The sequence below is a fragment of the Drosophila innubila genome, chromosome X (genome assembly GCF_004354385.1).
Source record: "Drosophila innubila isolate TH190305 chromosome X, UK_Dinn_1.0, whole genome shotgun sequence".
NCBI lineage: Eukaryota > Metazoa > Arthropoda > Insecta > Diptera > Drosophilidae > Drosophila > Drosophila innubila.
The window spans coordinates 31,627,413-31,643,053 of NC_047626.1; the positions used below are offsets into that span (position 1 = coordinate 31,627,413).

The 15,641-nt window shown below is 34.2% G+C and overlaps 1 protein-coding gene across 3 annotated transcripts; it reads left to right on the forward strand.

Moving 5' to 3' along the window:
* Nucleotides 1-704: 704 nt before the first annotated feature.
* On the forward strand, nucleotides 705-14,847 carry LOC117782383 (transmembrane protein 68). Of its 3 annotated transcripts, none has more exons than XM_034619501.1 (4): nucleotides 705-1,426; nucleotides 1,490-1,628; nucleotides 12,933-13,593; nucleotides 13,664-14,847. In XM_034619501.1, exons 1-4 carry the CDS (start codon nucleotides 1,381-1,383, stop codon nucleotides 13,826-13,828), a joined length of 1,011 nt encoding a protein of 336 aa, XP_034475392.1. In that variant the 5' UTR covers nucleotides 705-1,380; the 3' UTR covers nucleotides 13,829-14,847. The 3 variants fall into 3 exon arrangements, with proteins under 3 accessions (XP_034475392.1, XP_034475381.1, XP_034475402.1); XM_034619490.1 differs by having other exon boundaries at nucleotides 706-1,426; nucleotides 12,933-13,599; nucleotides 13,670-14,847; XM_034619511.1 differs by lacking the exons at nucleotides 705-1,426; nucleotides 1,490-1,628 and adding an exon at nucleotides 7,391-7,408 and having other exon boundaries at nucleotides 12,933-13,599; nucleotides 13,670-14,847.
* The last annotated feature ends 794 nt before the right edge of the window (nucleotides 14,848-15,641 follow it).

The window sequence follows — 15,641 nt, forward strand, 5'->3', positions numbered from 1 at the left end:
CAAAATATCAATATATCGATATTTTTTCAAAACTGATATCGTAAAATTTTTTGTCGAAATATCACTTTTTCTCCTATCACTTTTTGTAAAAAAAAGGAATGGAAAAAATATCATATATATCGATATTTTAAATTGATATATTAAATACCATTTTGATATTTTTCCAAAACAAAATATTTTATCGATGCGATACTTAAAAAATATTCGACAGCCCTAGAACTGAGCAACATATTAAATTTTAATCGTAGATCTAAATTGTTATCGACAGCTGAGCGCTGAGCAGCGTTGACAGACGTTCTGTCTTTAGGTGCCCACACACGAGAAACATTTTTCCTTGCCCACAATAGAGTTAATTTCAATTCTAAAACAATGGTGTCCTTTTAGGAAAAGTATTTTTTAGCCTACTTTATCATACTTTTGGACACCACTGATTTAAAATCAGAGAAGGTCCTATAAAGTTGAAGAACCTGATGATTAAGCTGTAAAACCGTTTATTTTCGAAAAAAAAAATATCTCGGCCACTCTCGGTGCTTGTCTACATTCTTTTGTGTTGATTATGGTAAACCTTTTAAGTTACATTTTCAGTTTTAATATTTCAAGTTTTAATAAATAAATAATTTAATTTATCTGTGTTTTATTCACGAAGGCAAAACAAATTAAATCACTTTCCGGTATTTCACTAATAATTTGTAACTATCGATTGTGCTATCGATATACTCCCACTTCTGCAATGAAAACAAAAAAGTCTCGTGCAATACGGTATTTAAGCACACCAGATAGTATTATTAACATAAAGAGCAGCTAACAAAAGAGACGGTGATTTCCAAACACAATGTGCCAGACGCTGCTTGGCCTCAGTTGTCTTTAAAGCAAGCGGACGGACGGACAGCACGACCAACGTTTATGCCCAACAGCAGCAGCAGCAACAACAATAATAACTCACTAACAACAAGAGCGATGAAACAATTTCATAAGCATTAAATGTACATATGTATGTAAATGCTTAACGGACCTCCTCCTCCTCCTCTTTGCCAAATGAGCGGCAGTAATGAGTTGCCATCGAACAAATGAGCACAGAAACAATAACAAAAGCAGCAAACAAACAAAAATAATAAAAACAGCAAACAAACAAAAATAATATAAAAAAAAACAACTGAGGGCGAACGTCAACGACGACGAAGCCGGTGAGAATAAAAAAAAAACCTAATTTCAAGTCAAATTCGCGAAGCATAAAGAAAGAAAGTAAGCATTAAGTGAAAATTAGGCCAGCAAAAGCAACGTTTAACGGCTGAAAACAAACCAACAGCAACACAAAAACAAAAACGTCGCCTGAACATCCATGAAATCTCAATCATAACCGGCAGCAACAATACCTTTAAAATGGACTTTCTGGCCAATTTCATCAGTAATCCACAGAGCATGTTGTGTAAGTATTACAAGTCTCATCATTTAAAATACAATGTTTATTTACTTATTTATTTGAATGCAGCAAGCTATATCGACCTGGATTACTCACTATGGCTGTATCGCTTTCTAACGCCGTTGATTGTCACATTCCTCCTGCCGCTAGTTTTCGTAGCGCTCATCTATATATCATTCTTGGTTCTCTTTATCTACAAGCTGCACAGGTAAGCAAAATAAACTCAAATAAACACAAAATGCTTACGCCAACTTATTGTACATGTACATATACATATGTTTCCTATGCATTTAAATATGTTTAGTAGGTACATATGTATGTATATGTTATATACATACGTGCGCAAAATAATAAGAACAGCTTAAGTGAAAACTTAATTTGTTCAATACAATTCTTATAGAAATAGTTTTATAATATGTTTGGGATCAGGCTAGCAATTCTAAAGCTGTCATCCCCAAACATACACATACACGTAACTAAGAACGAACACAACATTATTTTTAGGGTCGGTAAATAATGATATTTTTTTGGTAACTAAAAAACCCTTTAATTAATGTAACTTTTAAAGAGCATAAAATATGCCAATGTTTTCCCTTATTTATCTTTTCAATTTCACCATAATCTTCAAATTTACGATTTCTATTAACTTTGAGTTATCATATAAACGTAAACAATAATCATTATTTTTGAACAACAAAATTAAACTCAACTGAAATACTCTTCCTTGCCTTTTATTTTTTTGCTCAAAGTTAAACATTATTTCCGAAGTAAAATAATAAAAATTAAAATAAAAAACTTATCACTGCGGACGGCAGTTCGCGTTAGTGACGAAAGCATCACGAAGGGTGCGAAAGGCGACTAACAATATATACAGATAAGTTGGAAAATTTGCTACGACTGTCCGATCAGATCGAGTTATATACCGATCGAAAGGTTTAGTCTTAACTTACAAAATGGCATACTAACATTTTTTTAATTCACCTGGGTCATGAGATACGGGGGTGTAAGTGGGAGGGCAAAAATTTAAATGATTGCAGCTAATGGGGCTGTTGGGGCCTTTTGTATTTTTTTAAGTTCTACTTAAAAATACGCGTCGATTGATACCATAATCACCCAAAACCGATAACTGGTTCAAAAGATAAATAAATTGAAAATTTTAGTGGACTTCTCAAAATTATATGAAAAGTTAGTTTGCTTGTCTGTTTGTATCGAAGCGCTAAAGAAGCTTAAATGTAATGATGGGAATTTATTCCTTTTCGAAAATCTAGAAATGTTTGTTATACGACTTTTTGAAAAAACCGCTAGTTTAGCGGGAAAACGCTGAATCCCGCTAAAATTGAAACCTCAACAGTTTCCAAACCATAGAAGCTACAGATATGTTTTGTATATCATTGAAAAGGTGTGTTTGAGGGCTTTACTCAGTACTCAGGTAACATTTTACAGGTGAAATAAAGTTTTTTAGCTTACATTTTGGCGATTTTTGACAAAACGGCTCCAACGATTTAAATTTTAATATGTTGTAATACGTACAATTTCGCGTTTTTTGGTATATGGAACGTAAATTTTGGTTGAGGGGTTTGGAAGATATTACCTGTTAAGTGAATAAATACATGTTTCAATCGGTCAAAAATTATGTTTTAGTACGAAAAACTTTTTGGTTTTATGAGATATCTCAACCAAACTGATACAATATGCATTTAACTAGGTTTTATATATCCTGACTAAAGTTGGTTCAAATCGGTTCACTGTATCATATAGCTGTCATAGGACCGATCGGGTCAAAATTATGTTTTAGTATAAAATTTTTTTTTGTTTTGTCAGATATTTTAACCAAATATGAAAAACTTTTTTGTTTTACGACATATTGTAACCAAACTAATAGAATATGCATTTAAGTTAGACTTATATATCCCGACCAAAGTTGGTTCTAATCTAACCACTTTGTCATATAGCTGTCATAGGACCGATCGGGCGAAATCCAAGTCTTAGTATGAAAAACTTTTTTTTTTCATAGTAAGTACGGGGTCTCCGACAGTAGAATATGCTCGGCTGTAGCAACGCGAGCAAAGCGAGCAAAACGGAAATTGGCATTCGGCACTGCGTAATTTTCAGACCCCGTACATAAAAAAAGTACAGGTGTCTATTGGGTTTTTATGTACAAAGAAGCTCACGCTTTTTACTCACAATTTTATTAATTTATGCTTTTATTTAAAATTTTTAGATTAAACTGAATTTTGTTCGTCACAAAATTGGATATCAGAAATTTTGGGACTAGATATTGCTTTCGTCACTAGACTTTTACCTCGTGTAGAGGTTTTTTTTCTGGGATATTGATTACAGTCCCTATTTATTTCTAGTTCTACTAACTTTTTAAGTCACTAAGAAGCTAGAATTGAAGTGTTTTCTTTGCATTTCCATTAATTTTTTATCATCTTTACATAGATAATTCATTGGATTAAGAATTTTCCCTCCAAAACTAGAATACTATGTGCTCGGATTTACTCCATCTCTTGCATGTGAGGGATTTTTTTGCGCCTTATCCCATTAAAGATAAATTTTCTGTTCAGCATAAGTTATTAATGCTAGTTTTTGAAATGTTTCCAATTGCCGCGACCAAAATCAAAGGCCTCCACCCGGAAAAAATTGACCCGAAACTCACGTCAAGGCTAGCAAAGGAGTGCTTTTGATTCAAAATTCAATCGTTAGCACTTCATCGAAGTTGGGCATATATTTAGAGAGAAATCAGAGATGTCAGGGACAGAAAATGCTGTAGCCTTATTGTAAGAAGAATAAAATGCCTGAATAAAAATTTCAGATGTGGCGAAATAAGTACATATAATAAGTGTGTGCTTACAAACTCTTAAAGCTATTGTAGGAATTTACGGTTCGTTTCTTTCTTTCTACATTCCTATTACATATTTACCAGATTTTCGAGTAGCACAACAAAATTGCTATTAATAATTAAAAGGACATAGCAGAGCTTGAATATAAATAGTTAAGTATGAGTACTTTGAAAATAAGATAAGGGAATTCATTAAAGAATAATTCAGTTTTAACGAATTAACTTTTATTGTATGCTGTGCTTATTATTTTGCACTCATATGTACATAAATATACATATATACACTGCCGATCAACCAAATAGTCTCACAACGTTTTGCTTTTTGATTTTCTGTTTAACGCTGTAAGCTATCACGACAGTTGTTGTTTTTTTTTTAGAGCAAAGACAAGAATAGACAAATTTATAAAAATAAGACCTAAATGCAAACAATTTACAGTTATTACATATTTGTATTTTGCTTTGCTTATGCCGAAAAAATGTGCGTTTTGGCCAATCATCAGAATAGACTCAGGTGCTGAAATTTTAGTTTTCTGATTAGCTGTTCAAGTAAAAAGCTGCAAATTGTCTTCGATATCAATTTCTAAATAATTAAACACAAAATAGGTCGAGGAGCAGCACTAACTTTGAAAGAAAGCGGCAAAATATTGGCGTACCGAGAATGCAAATTTTCAACTAGACAAATCGCACGAAAAAATTCTAGAAGTCAGTCTGTTGTTTGTCATTTTCTAAATCATCCATCGGCTTATGGAAAAAATATGAGTAAACTCAGCTGGAAAACACTTACGCCCTGCGAGGAGCGAAGGATCCTTCGAGAAGCTTCAAACTCAAAGTGTTCTGTAAATGCTTGTGTAGCTACCGTAAGACGCGTAATCGGCAAGGCAAAACATCTGAAGAGATTAAAGCTAAAAAAAACACCACCGCTTAACGACATTCGTAAGCAAGCACGCTGTCTTTTTGGTCGAAGACACATGGCATGGAAAATAGAGTGGCATCAAATCGTTTTTTCTGATGAAAAACGATTCAACTTAGATGGACCAGATGGATTTAACTATTACTTTCATAATTTAAGAAAGGAAGAACACTATTTGTCCCGTCACCATAGTCGTGAGGGGGGGATAATGGTGTTGGGTGCAATATCCTATTATCGTACATTCAATTTGTTTAATCTAAGATGGGTGCAATTAAGTACAAAGAATTGCTCCAAAATGCATTCCCTTATTTTTTCACCGCGTGCTTTACTTTGCCACCCAACGGGTACTAGGTGACAATCCAGAAGGAACCACGTGGAGGAAGTGCATCGAGAATAGCAGGGACAAGGATCATGCTAGCACTACCCAAGTTGAGTGCAATAATTCATTGCAGTTATTTTATACCAACCATTCATGGAGCAACTGCTTCAGGTTGTTAAAAAAATTCTACATAGCTTAATATTTAAACCAACCTCTCTGGTCTTCAAAATATTGTCTTGAAACCAATGATGAATAATTCAACCAAAAACACACAACACTTGCATAAAAGCGTGGAGCATGGCATAGTACAGCTCATGATGAAATAAGTAATAGGTGGTCTCGTCGGCAGCCGAAGCTCGTTTGTTTATTCCCTTAGCTTTGCGATGCAATACGTTCTTGTAGGCAGCCGAAGCATTAAGCTAAGGGAATAATTTTGCCGACGAGACCACCATATACTTATTTCATCATGATACAGCTGATGCCATTCCCTATCATCATTACCATTTGGGATGTCTTTACTAGCGATTCAAGCCGAATGTCATATTTGCGTCGTCAAAACCAGTTGAGAGTTTGAAGCATTCTAATAAGGTTCAACAATATAAAAACTATTGCATACTCTAGGGAGTATGTATTGTTCTAAAAACTTTGGCACGCTATAACTACTGTTCTACTTGTCCGATCTTGTTGCAATTCAATGGGATAATAGATAATAATAATGGATATCGGTTATTACCACAAAAAACGAATTATATGAAAAATTGTGGGTGTAGTGGTTTTTCGCGATTTGTCGCGGCGGAGGGGGGCGTGGCTCAAATTTGAAACAAACTTGATCTGCGTTTGATCTATAGAAATCAGTGTGCCAAATTTAGTTACTCTATCTCTTATAGTCTCTGAGATTATTTTGCTCATACAGACGATCGGACGGTTTTTCGTGATTGCGGGGGTGGAGAGGGGCGGCGTAAATTTTAAACAAACTTGATCTGCGTGGGGTAAATAGAAATCTGTGTGAAAAGTTTGGTTGCTTTACCCCTTATAGTCTCTGAGATCCTTTTGTTCACACAGACAGACAGACGGACATGGCTATATCGACTCGGCTGTTGACGCTGATCAAAAATATATATATATACTTTATAGGGTCGGAGATGCCTCCTTGTCCCTGTCACATACATTCCAACGAACACAATATACCCTTTATAAAAACGTGAGTCTATTTGGTTGATCGGCAGTGTATGTGTGTGCAAATCAGCAGTCATTGCACTTTTGTTATTGAATTTTGTTGAAATCAGCGCTGCGACTAGATATTAGTCTGCAAAAAAGAGACACCAACAAAAAACCCCTTTTTCCAATTGTGTCACAGTAAGCTTAAACACTTGAACCACCTTCCTCATACCAAGCTTCTGGTTGCCTGCAAGCAAGTCTCACTTGATGCTGACTTTACATTATTTATTTTCAAATAAGTATAGTATATATATCTCTTCAAAGGCCGTTTGTAATGAAAAACTTTAAACTGGTTCTAATGCTAATTAACTAAAAGGCCGGACTTGATACAAAGATATAATCTCACTGGTAAGCTTTAATAGTTGTTCTACTCGTACTAACATCCATCTGTTTGCTAAACTGCAGATAATTCAAATTTCTGAGCCACCTCAACATTCAATGTAATGCCGCATGTTCTGGCGGTGCGTCATAGCCTATCAATAAGCGTTCTAGTAAAAAAAAAAACTTTGACACGCCACCACAGTGGACTTCCTTTGTTTGCAATGTGTGCTGTTGCTGTTGTTGTTTTTGATAATACCCTGCGCCCATTGAAAATGTTCAAATAAGGGGTATAATGTGTGGTATAAGCACTAACAGCCGAGTCGATTAAGCCCTGTCCGTCCGTATCATAGTCTATAAAAGCTAGTGACTTCAAATTTGGTATGTAGGCTCTTTACGCAGATTAAATTTTCTTCAAACTTTGCAAACAAATCTCAAAAAAATTCTGCAATATACAATTTAATCACGTTCGGATAATAACCGGGAAAGATATTTAAATATCACATTTACCCAGCGTCATACCGACTTAAGGTATCTAAGGGCCTGGTCGCAGGGTATCTCGTAGTCCTTGCTCTCTTGACTTGAGCGTTCTTACTTGTTTTTTCGATAAGAAAGTTTCAAAATATGACAACCTTCTAATGATATTGGTTATCAGTAATTTGTCATCTGGATATTCACGAAGGAAGTTTAGCGAAAAATCTACGCATTTATCTAAATCGCTACAAAATCAATTCTTAACCTGCGGAATCAGCTCAATAATTACCTGACTGTCTCAATTAGTAATGTATATATGTGCATATTTAATTTCTTGTGTTCTTATGGAAGTGCAATTAAGTTTGCTGATAAGTCAAACCAAATTAAATACATTTTATACGATTGTCTTATACCCTGTATCCATTCAATGAGTAAATAAAGGGTATGTTGACCTCTTAATAATAACAATAAAAATTGTACTGGTTCAAAGTATCGAATACGTGATATTACTATATATGTATTTTGATACCCGTTGTCAGAGTTTTTAAAATGTAACATAGAATCGCACAGTAAAGTATACTCCGTGTATTCATAATATGTCCAAGTCCAACTTAAGTTGTTTAACAATTTAATATCGTTTACAAATTTTAGAGTTTTAAAGTTAAACATCTAAAAATAAAACCTTTTCTATTTATCCAATTTGCTTTTAAACACTTACAGGGTGAATGACTTTAGCCAAACTTAGGATACTAAAACAAATTCTCTCTTGCAATCTTTTTTCATAAACGCACAATAAGAATACTGGGGGTCGCTACACCCAGGTGCGGTTTTCATGTTGCTCAAAATTCATGTTGTACGCAACTGTAAAGATTCATTCTGTTGATTTATTAACGCGACGCTTGATGCTGATAACACCTGAGCCTGCCCCTAATAATGATGCTGATGCGCTGCAGCTGCTCAAAAACTAAATTTAAACATAATTATCAGTTTAGCTATTAATTAGCTCGCCGAAGCTCAAAACAAAATTCCATTGATATTAACTAACTGCATACACTGCTCATCATTGGTAACACAAATTTCTCAATATCAAATTTTGTCATGGCCTTCTTAAAATGAAATAAAAAGTCAGTTTGTTTGTTTGATTGTGAGTCTGTATCAATGCGTGAAAAAAGCTTAAATTTTGTGATAGGAATTAATTCCTCTTAAAAAATCTAGAAATGTTTGTTCTACGACTTTTTGAAAACACCGCTAGTTTAGCGGGAAAACGCTACAATTTAATATATAAATTATATAAATAAAATAATTATAATTATACATAAAAATAGTTTGAAATTCGGCACATTGTGCTTTTTCGCCGCATTATTGGATTTTAGAAATTTTGGGGCATCTGGACTTTCGTCACTAGAATTTTACCTCGCTAAGAGGTTTTTTTGGAATACTATTTTACCAGGCGATGCGTTTGGAGTTTTAGAACAAAGCTGCATCAAAAAGTTGATTTTGGAAAAAAAAAAACGTAACATACAAAACTTTCGAAAAAGGGGATCGATATAGTGAACCGATTTGAATAAAAGCATGTAAAAGACCAGTTAAAGTGCATACTAAAACTTGATTTTCGACCGATAGAAAAATGGATATCGAGCCCTATCTGCATAAAAGACGTAAGCGCAATTTTTCCGAAATATGTTTTTTATGCAAACGTGTTCATAAATACCAACAGCATCTGCACGCAAAATATTAAATTTTAGTTTTATATATTTACGGAAATATTGGCCCGTCAATTATATCGTAAGTTAGTTAGTTGGAAGATATGTGCCGTATATAAAAAAAACTCGAAATGTTACATATTACAATATATTAAAAATTAATAATAAATTGTTACAGCCATTTTCGATTAAATCGCCAAAATGTAAGCTAATAAACCTTATTTCACCTGTAAAATTTTACCAGAGTACATATTTATAAGAATTTTCTTTGTCAAATAATACACATTGATATCAAAGCTTATCGATATGTCAATAGAACTTCGTGTTTTTAGTTTGTCGATTAGTTAATAGCAGTCAACATTAGACAAAAATGTAGCGATACTGAGTAACAATATTAATACCTTTAATGTCAAAATAAGTCATTCTTTAATAACACTAGTCAACAACCCAAATCTAACTGAACCCAACCCACTTTTTTGGATTGACATGGGGCCTCATATGACAAAAAACAGAGTTTTTTTTAGAATTTTCTAAAATTTGGCTTTTAACTTCTTGCCGTTTTTTTTTAGAGGTGCGCCGACTTGAGAAGGCAAAAACCGATATTAAAAAGCTTTACTTTTCCTGAACGATATTGAATATATCTGTAATTCATTCATACACAGTCTAAGATTTAAACCAATAGTTTTAGAGCTATTAATTTTTCAATTAAGAAAATGTTTTTTTTTTTTTGTAGCTTTTTATAACCTTAGCCCATTGAAAATGGGCAAAAACGGGTATAATGTGTTTGGCAGAATATATGTAACAGGCAGAAGGGGGGACGTGGCAGACCCCCCAAAGTATATGTATTCTTGATCAGGATCAACAGCCAAGTCGAATGAGCCATGCCCGTCTGTCTGTCCGTCCGTCCGTCTGTTTGAACGCGTCGATCTCAGAAATCATAAAAGCTAGAGACTTCAAACTTGGTATGTAGGTTCCTGGATACCATAAGCATATCAAGTTTATTTTTATTTTCGGATCGGAACACTATATTATATAGCTGCCATAGGATCGATACATAGAATTAAGTTTTAGGATGAAAAAGTTGTTTGTTTGTTGAGATATCAGAACTAAACTAATAGAATATGCATCTGGGCTGGTATTATATATCCTGACCAATTTGGTTTAAATTGGTCCACTATATCATATAGCTGCAATAGAGTCGCTCAATCGAAAATAAGGTCTTAGTATGAAAGTTTTTTTTTTTTTTGTTGAGATATCTTAACCAAACTAATAGAATATTCATTTAATTTGGTTTTGTCCATCCTGACCGAAGTTCGTTTAAATCGGTCCACTATATCATATAGCTGTCATAAAACCGATCGGTAGAAAATCAAGTTTTAGTACGAAAAAGTTTTTTCTTTTTTAAGACATCCTAACCAAACTGATAGGGTAGGCGAGCAAAGCGAGCAGGCGGAACCCCCTTGTTTACTTTAAAATTCATGGAAAACTCAAAAAAATTTCTGAACTGCGGTTTTAACGTTTAACCAACGGTTCTGTACAAAATTTTGTTCAAATCGGTTCACTATTCTATATAGCTGCCATAGGAACGATCGGTCGGAAATCCACCTTAAGTATGAAAAACTTTCTTATTTTCTAAGATATTTCAACCAAACTCACAAATTGTGTATTCTATGTTGTTTTATACATCTTCACCAATGTTGGTTCAAATCTGTCCACTATATCATATAGCTGCCATAGGAGCGATCAGTCTAAAATCTAGTTTTAGTAAGAAAAACTTTTTCGTTTTTCGAGATATCTCAACAAAACTGGGAACAAATGCATTTAAGTTGGTCTTGTGCATCCTAACCGAAGTTGGTTCAAATCGGTCCACTGCATCATATAGATGCCATAGGACCGATCAGTCTAAAATCTAGTTTTAGTAAGAAAAACTTTTTCGTTTTTCGAGATATCTCAACAAAACTGGGAGCAAATCCATTTAAGTTGGTCTTATGCATCCTAACCGAAGTTGGTTCAAATCGGTCCACTGCATCATATAGATGCCATAGGACCGATCGGTAGAAAATCAAAGTTTAGTATGAAAAATTTTGTTGTTTATTTAATGATTCTCAATCAAACTCATAAATTGTGTATTTTCGCGCGAGTAATTCAACTCGATAATTTATTTGACGATCTATCGAGTTGATTAAATCGATTTAAAAAAAAAAATCAACAACTCACTGGGGATTGTTCATCGTAGAATTAAGTTTGGTCGTTAATTTTTAGATGAACGACCGTAATAAATAACCTTCAAAATGGTCAAAGTTTAAATAAGACATAAAAACAATACAAGCAAAAAAATAAGATTTTTGAAAAAAGTATGCGTGTTTTTATATCCTAATCCCATGAAAATGGGCATAAAAGGGTATAAGCGGGCCTGTTCCGAATTCCGAAAACGAGTGGAATTGCCGCAAATAGAGTTGATTGCTGGCTCCGAATTCCGCAAATCGACAAGAATTGTCGTTTTCAAAACGTGTGCTGTTGAGCGAGCGGAATTAAAAGTAAATGCTACATAAAGTATTAAAATAATTCCCTAAAACAATAAGCTGAAAATTCATATGGGGCCCCTATTTTTTGCCTAGTGTAATATATAGGCAAAGCTTAGATTTTAAGCCTTTTGGACTGAGAAGTCTATTACTTCCATTACGAAGTATTAGGATAGAAAGAGATGGATAAAAAAATAAATATATATAAAGTCTTGAAGAAAACTAGCCATAAACTTCCGGAGATGAAAAAAACATTGAGATGGACATGATAACTTAACTAACTAACTAACTTCAAGATCTGGGAAAAGAAAAAATAAATTTAATCCTTTATCGCAGCCGTGAGGCTTCAGCGAAAATCGAGTTTTAGATATTTCGATGTATTTTTACATTATTAGTAATTTGTAAGAACACACCAAATCCCTTTTTTTTTAAATAAATATAAAACACACTTGGCCCTCGCTTGACACGGACTCTTTTAGCACGAACTCGGTCTTACACGTTTACAAAGTTGCTCCCTTCCCCCTTTTAACACGCTGAACACCTCGTTCTTACACGATTTTTTGATAAGGGGCTACCAAAAAAGAAAACATGTTGAAAAGAAACGGCTTAAACTATAAATGCCCCCAAATTAATTTCAAATTTGATATAAAGAGAAACACATGATCTTCCTACTTTTTAACATTTTTGAGTTTTTAAAAAGTTTAACCTGTAAATTAATACTATGAAGTAACTTTTTTAATTTACCAACTTTTAGTTTTGAAAATATATATGTTATACATAGTGATGTAAAAGTAGAACAAAATATTGACAACTCGATTTTCGCGGAAGCGATTTTTGGATATACTCGATATATTCAACTTGACAACTCGATACTTAATTTTGGCGATTTCGATATTAAACTCGATCTAAAATTTGAAAATACATCACTAGTTATACATATATTTAAGGCATATACATAGTAACTTTTGGTTAATTTTTAATACAAAGCTCCGCAAGCTCGGCAAGCTCCGAACATAAGTCGCTTGATTCTTATAGATGGAACCTAATCTTTTATTTGTTAGTGAGTCATACTCATAGATATTATTCTGAGATCAGAATTAATCATTTGTAAACACAATATATTTCATGATAAAATTCTATAAAAACTCACACAAAACAAACATGTGCATCATTCTCTTACCCTTTTCTTCTCTTGTGTTCTTTCAGGCAAGTTATAATGCGAGCAGTGCAAACGGATCGGAATTTTTGGCGCGTTGGCCGCAAAATTGTAGCCGCGATTTGGGATGCACATGCACGCATTTATCACGGCTATGAAGTAATCGGTTTGGATAACGTACCTCAGGAAGGACCAGCGCTTATTGTATATTACCACGGCGCGATTCCCATCGATATGTACTATTTGAATTCACGGATGCTGCTGCAGCGTGAGCGCCTGATCTACACAATTGGCGATCGATTTCTATTTAAACTGCCTGGCTGGGGTACCATCTCAGAAGCGTTCCACGTCAGCCCCGGTACGGTTCAATCATGTGTGAGCATTTTGCGGGATGGAAATCTACTGGCCATATCACCGGGTGGTGTTTACGAGGCACAGTTTGGTGATCATTACTACGAGCTGCTCTGGCGTAATCGTGTAGGATTCGCAAAAGTGGCCCAGGAGGCCAAAGTTCCCATTATACCCTGCTTTACACAGAATTTGCGCGAAGGATTCCGCCAAGTAGGAATTTTTCGCAAGTTCTTTATGCGGCTATATAATAAGGTGCGCATACCCGTCTATCCCATATACGGCGGATTTCCGGTCAAGTTTCGTACATATTTGGGCAAACCCATCGATTATGATGAGAACCTGACGCCGCAGGAGCTGCAAGTAAAGGTGAGCTTGACCTTCCTTACAATTAAACCCATAATTAATATTTTTCTTGCTTTTTATTTCAACCATAAAGGTTGCCACAGCCATTGAAGATCTTATCAATAAACATCAGCGGCTGCCAGGTAGCATACTTATGGCGCTATTAGATCGCCTGCCGGCATTTCAAAGTCAGCGCAAAGTAATCACCTGTGTCTCCAGTGGAAGTGAAATCAGCAAAGACAAAGCTGAATAGATCTTACGTCTTTCCAATTGCTACTAACTGTGTTAATAACTAACGATCTAAACAAATTTGAGGGCAGTAAACATTTATCTGATTTGTATGCCTGATGCAATGTGCCGCCATAAGACTTCGTTCCATGTCATTCACTATAATGTATCTAACGACTTCTTTTTTTACATATTAATTTTAACGTGACTGTTTGCAATGAGCTTGATTAAATCTCGCTCTTTGAGTGCAATAATCCACCTTATATCGCCCTAAGCTCTTTGTATAGAACATAGTTTTGCTATGCGGAATAATTGAAATGTTACTTGTAATTTTGTTTATAACAACTTTGCAGAGGGAATTTGAATTTTTTTTTCCGAAATGTGTACCACATTAACGGAGTCGTGACAAAACCAAACACGTAGATATATTCATAATCAGGTCGACGAGCTGATTCTTATCAGATTTAAAGCTATCTTGATGAATCTTGGTACAAGTCCGTCTTTTGCTGCAGGCGGTATATATGTCGGAACCGGCCGATTGGGATCACTAAATAAGATAAGAAAAGATAACTGTCATCGGCACAATCTATTTGTTCGTGTGAAAATCTTTGTTGTTTGAGATATGTCAACCAATCTCACAGATTTTGTATTTGGTATTGGCCTTGACATCCCGACAAAATTTGTTTAAAATTGGACTACAATTACAAATATTGAAAATTAAATACAGGGCTCTGCAAGGGTATCAAATCTTCGGCGTGCCAAAGATAACCTATCTGGTTTTTTTTTATCATAATGCTTAGTCCTTTTATCATACATAAACACAGTTATGTATTTCCTTTAGTTGATATAAGTTCTACAAATGTTTTTTTAGTCTTGTGTAATTCTGTGAGTTAAAACGAATGTGTGCGTGAATGTGTATAAATAATGTTACTATCTTCCCTGTATATTGTATTGTATAAACTTGCAGTTAATACTTTATGTTTTTGACACTTTTATACTGTATCCGTAACAAATAAAACTTAAATTTTAAGTGTATTATATTAAGTGTTGAGTTTTAATTATAAAATACAATGGAAACAATTGCGATAATTCAATTGGTTTTCAACGGTAACCTAGAGATTTTTGTTCAATATGACTACAAACTTTGAAAATGGGATGTGTTTTGATTAAGTTGTTTAATAAATTTAACTAAAATCAATTGATCAAGATAGATATTTCATAGTTTTTAGCTATTGCAACTCTGACCCGGTTGGATTAATTTATAGCCTATATAAGCCGCACTAGGCGTGTTAGTGGGTCGTGATGAACTTCGGGTTTTAAAATTGTAAGCTAGTTTTTTGGGTTAACGACATATCTCCGGCGTTTTAGAAACTACATATCTACCTTGAAAGTTTTTTTTTAGGGAAATTCTGTTAGCAAGGTATTAACTGAAAATAAAAAAATAAAAAAATGTATCATTTAAAAATGTATAATAATAATAATAGTAATAAGTAGACCTCGGATTTTGCATATCTTTGAAGGATTAAGATAGGTTAACTCTGATAGCACCAAAGTTCGTATCATTGAAAATAGAGTTGAAAAAGATATGCAAACAAACGTAGGTTTCGGTTTTGGTTCCGGTACGTTACGAAGCAACTATTTCGGTAAAAGGTTCTATTTTAGTTTTGTCCTTTCGGTTTCGCTATCAGTACCGGTTCGTAACGGATCAACAAATCAATTTTGAAACATTTTTAACAGTTTAAGTGTTGTTTTATACTAACTATAACACAAGAAGTTGATTAAGACTTGAAATTTTAAAGTCTATAGATCAATGGAAAACGATTTTAAGCGAATTTTAT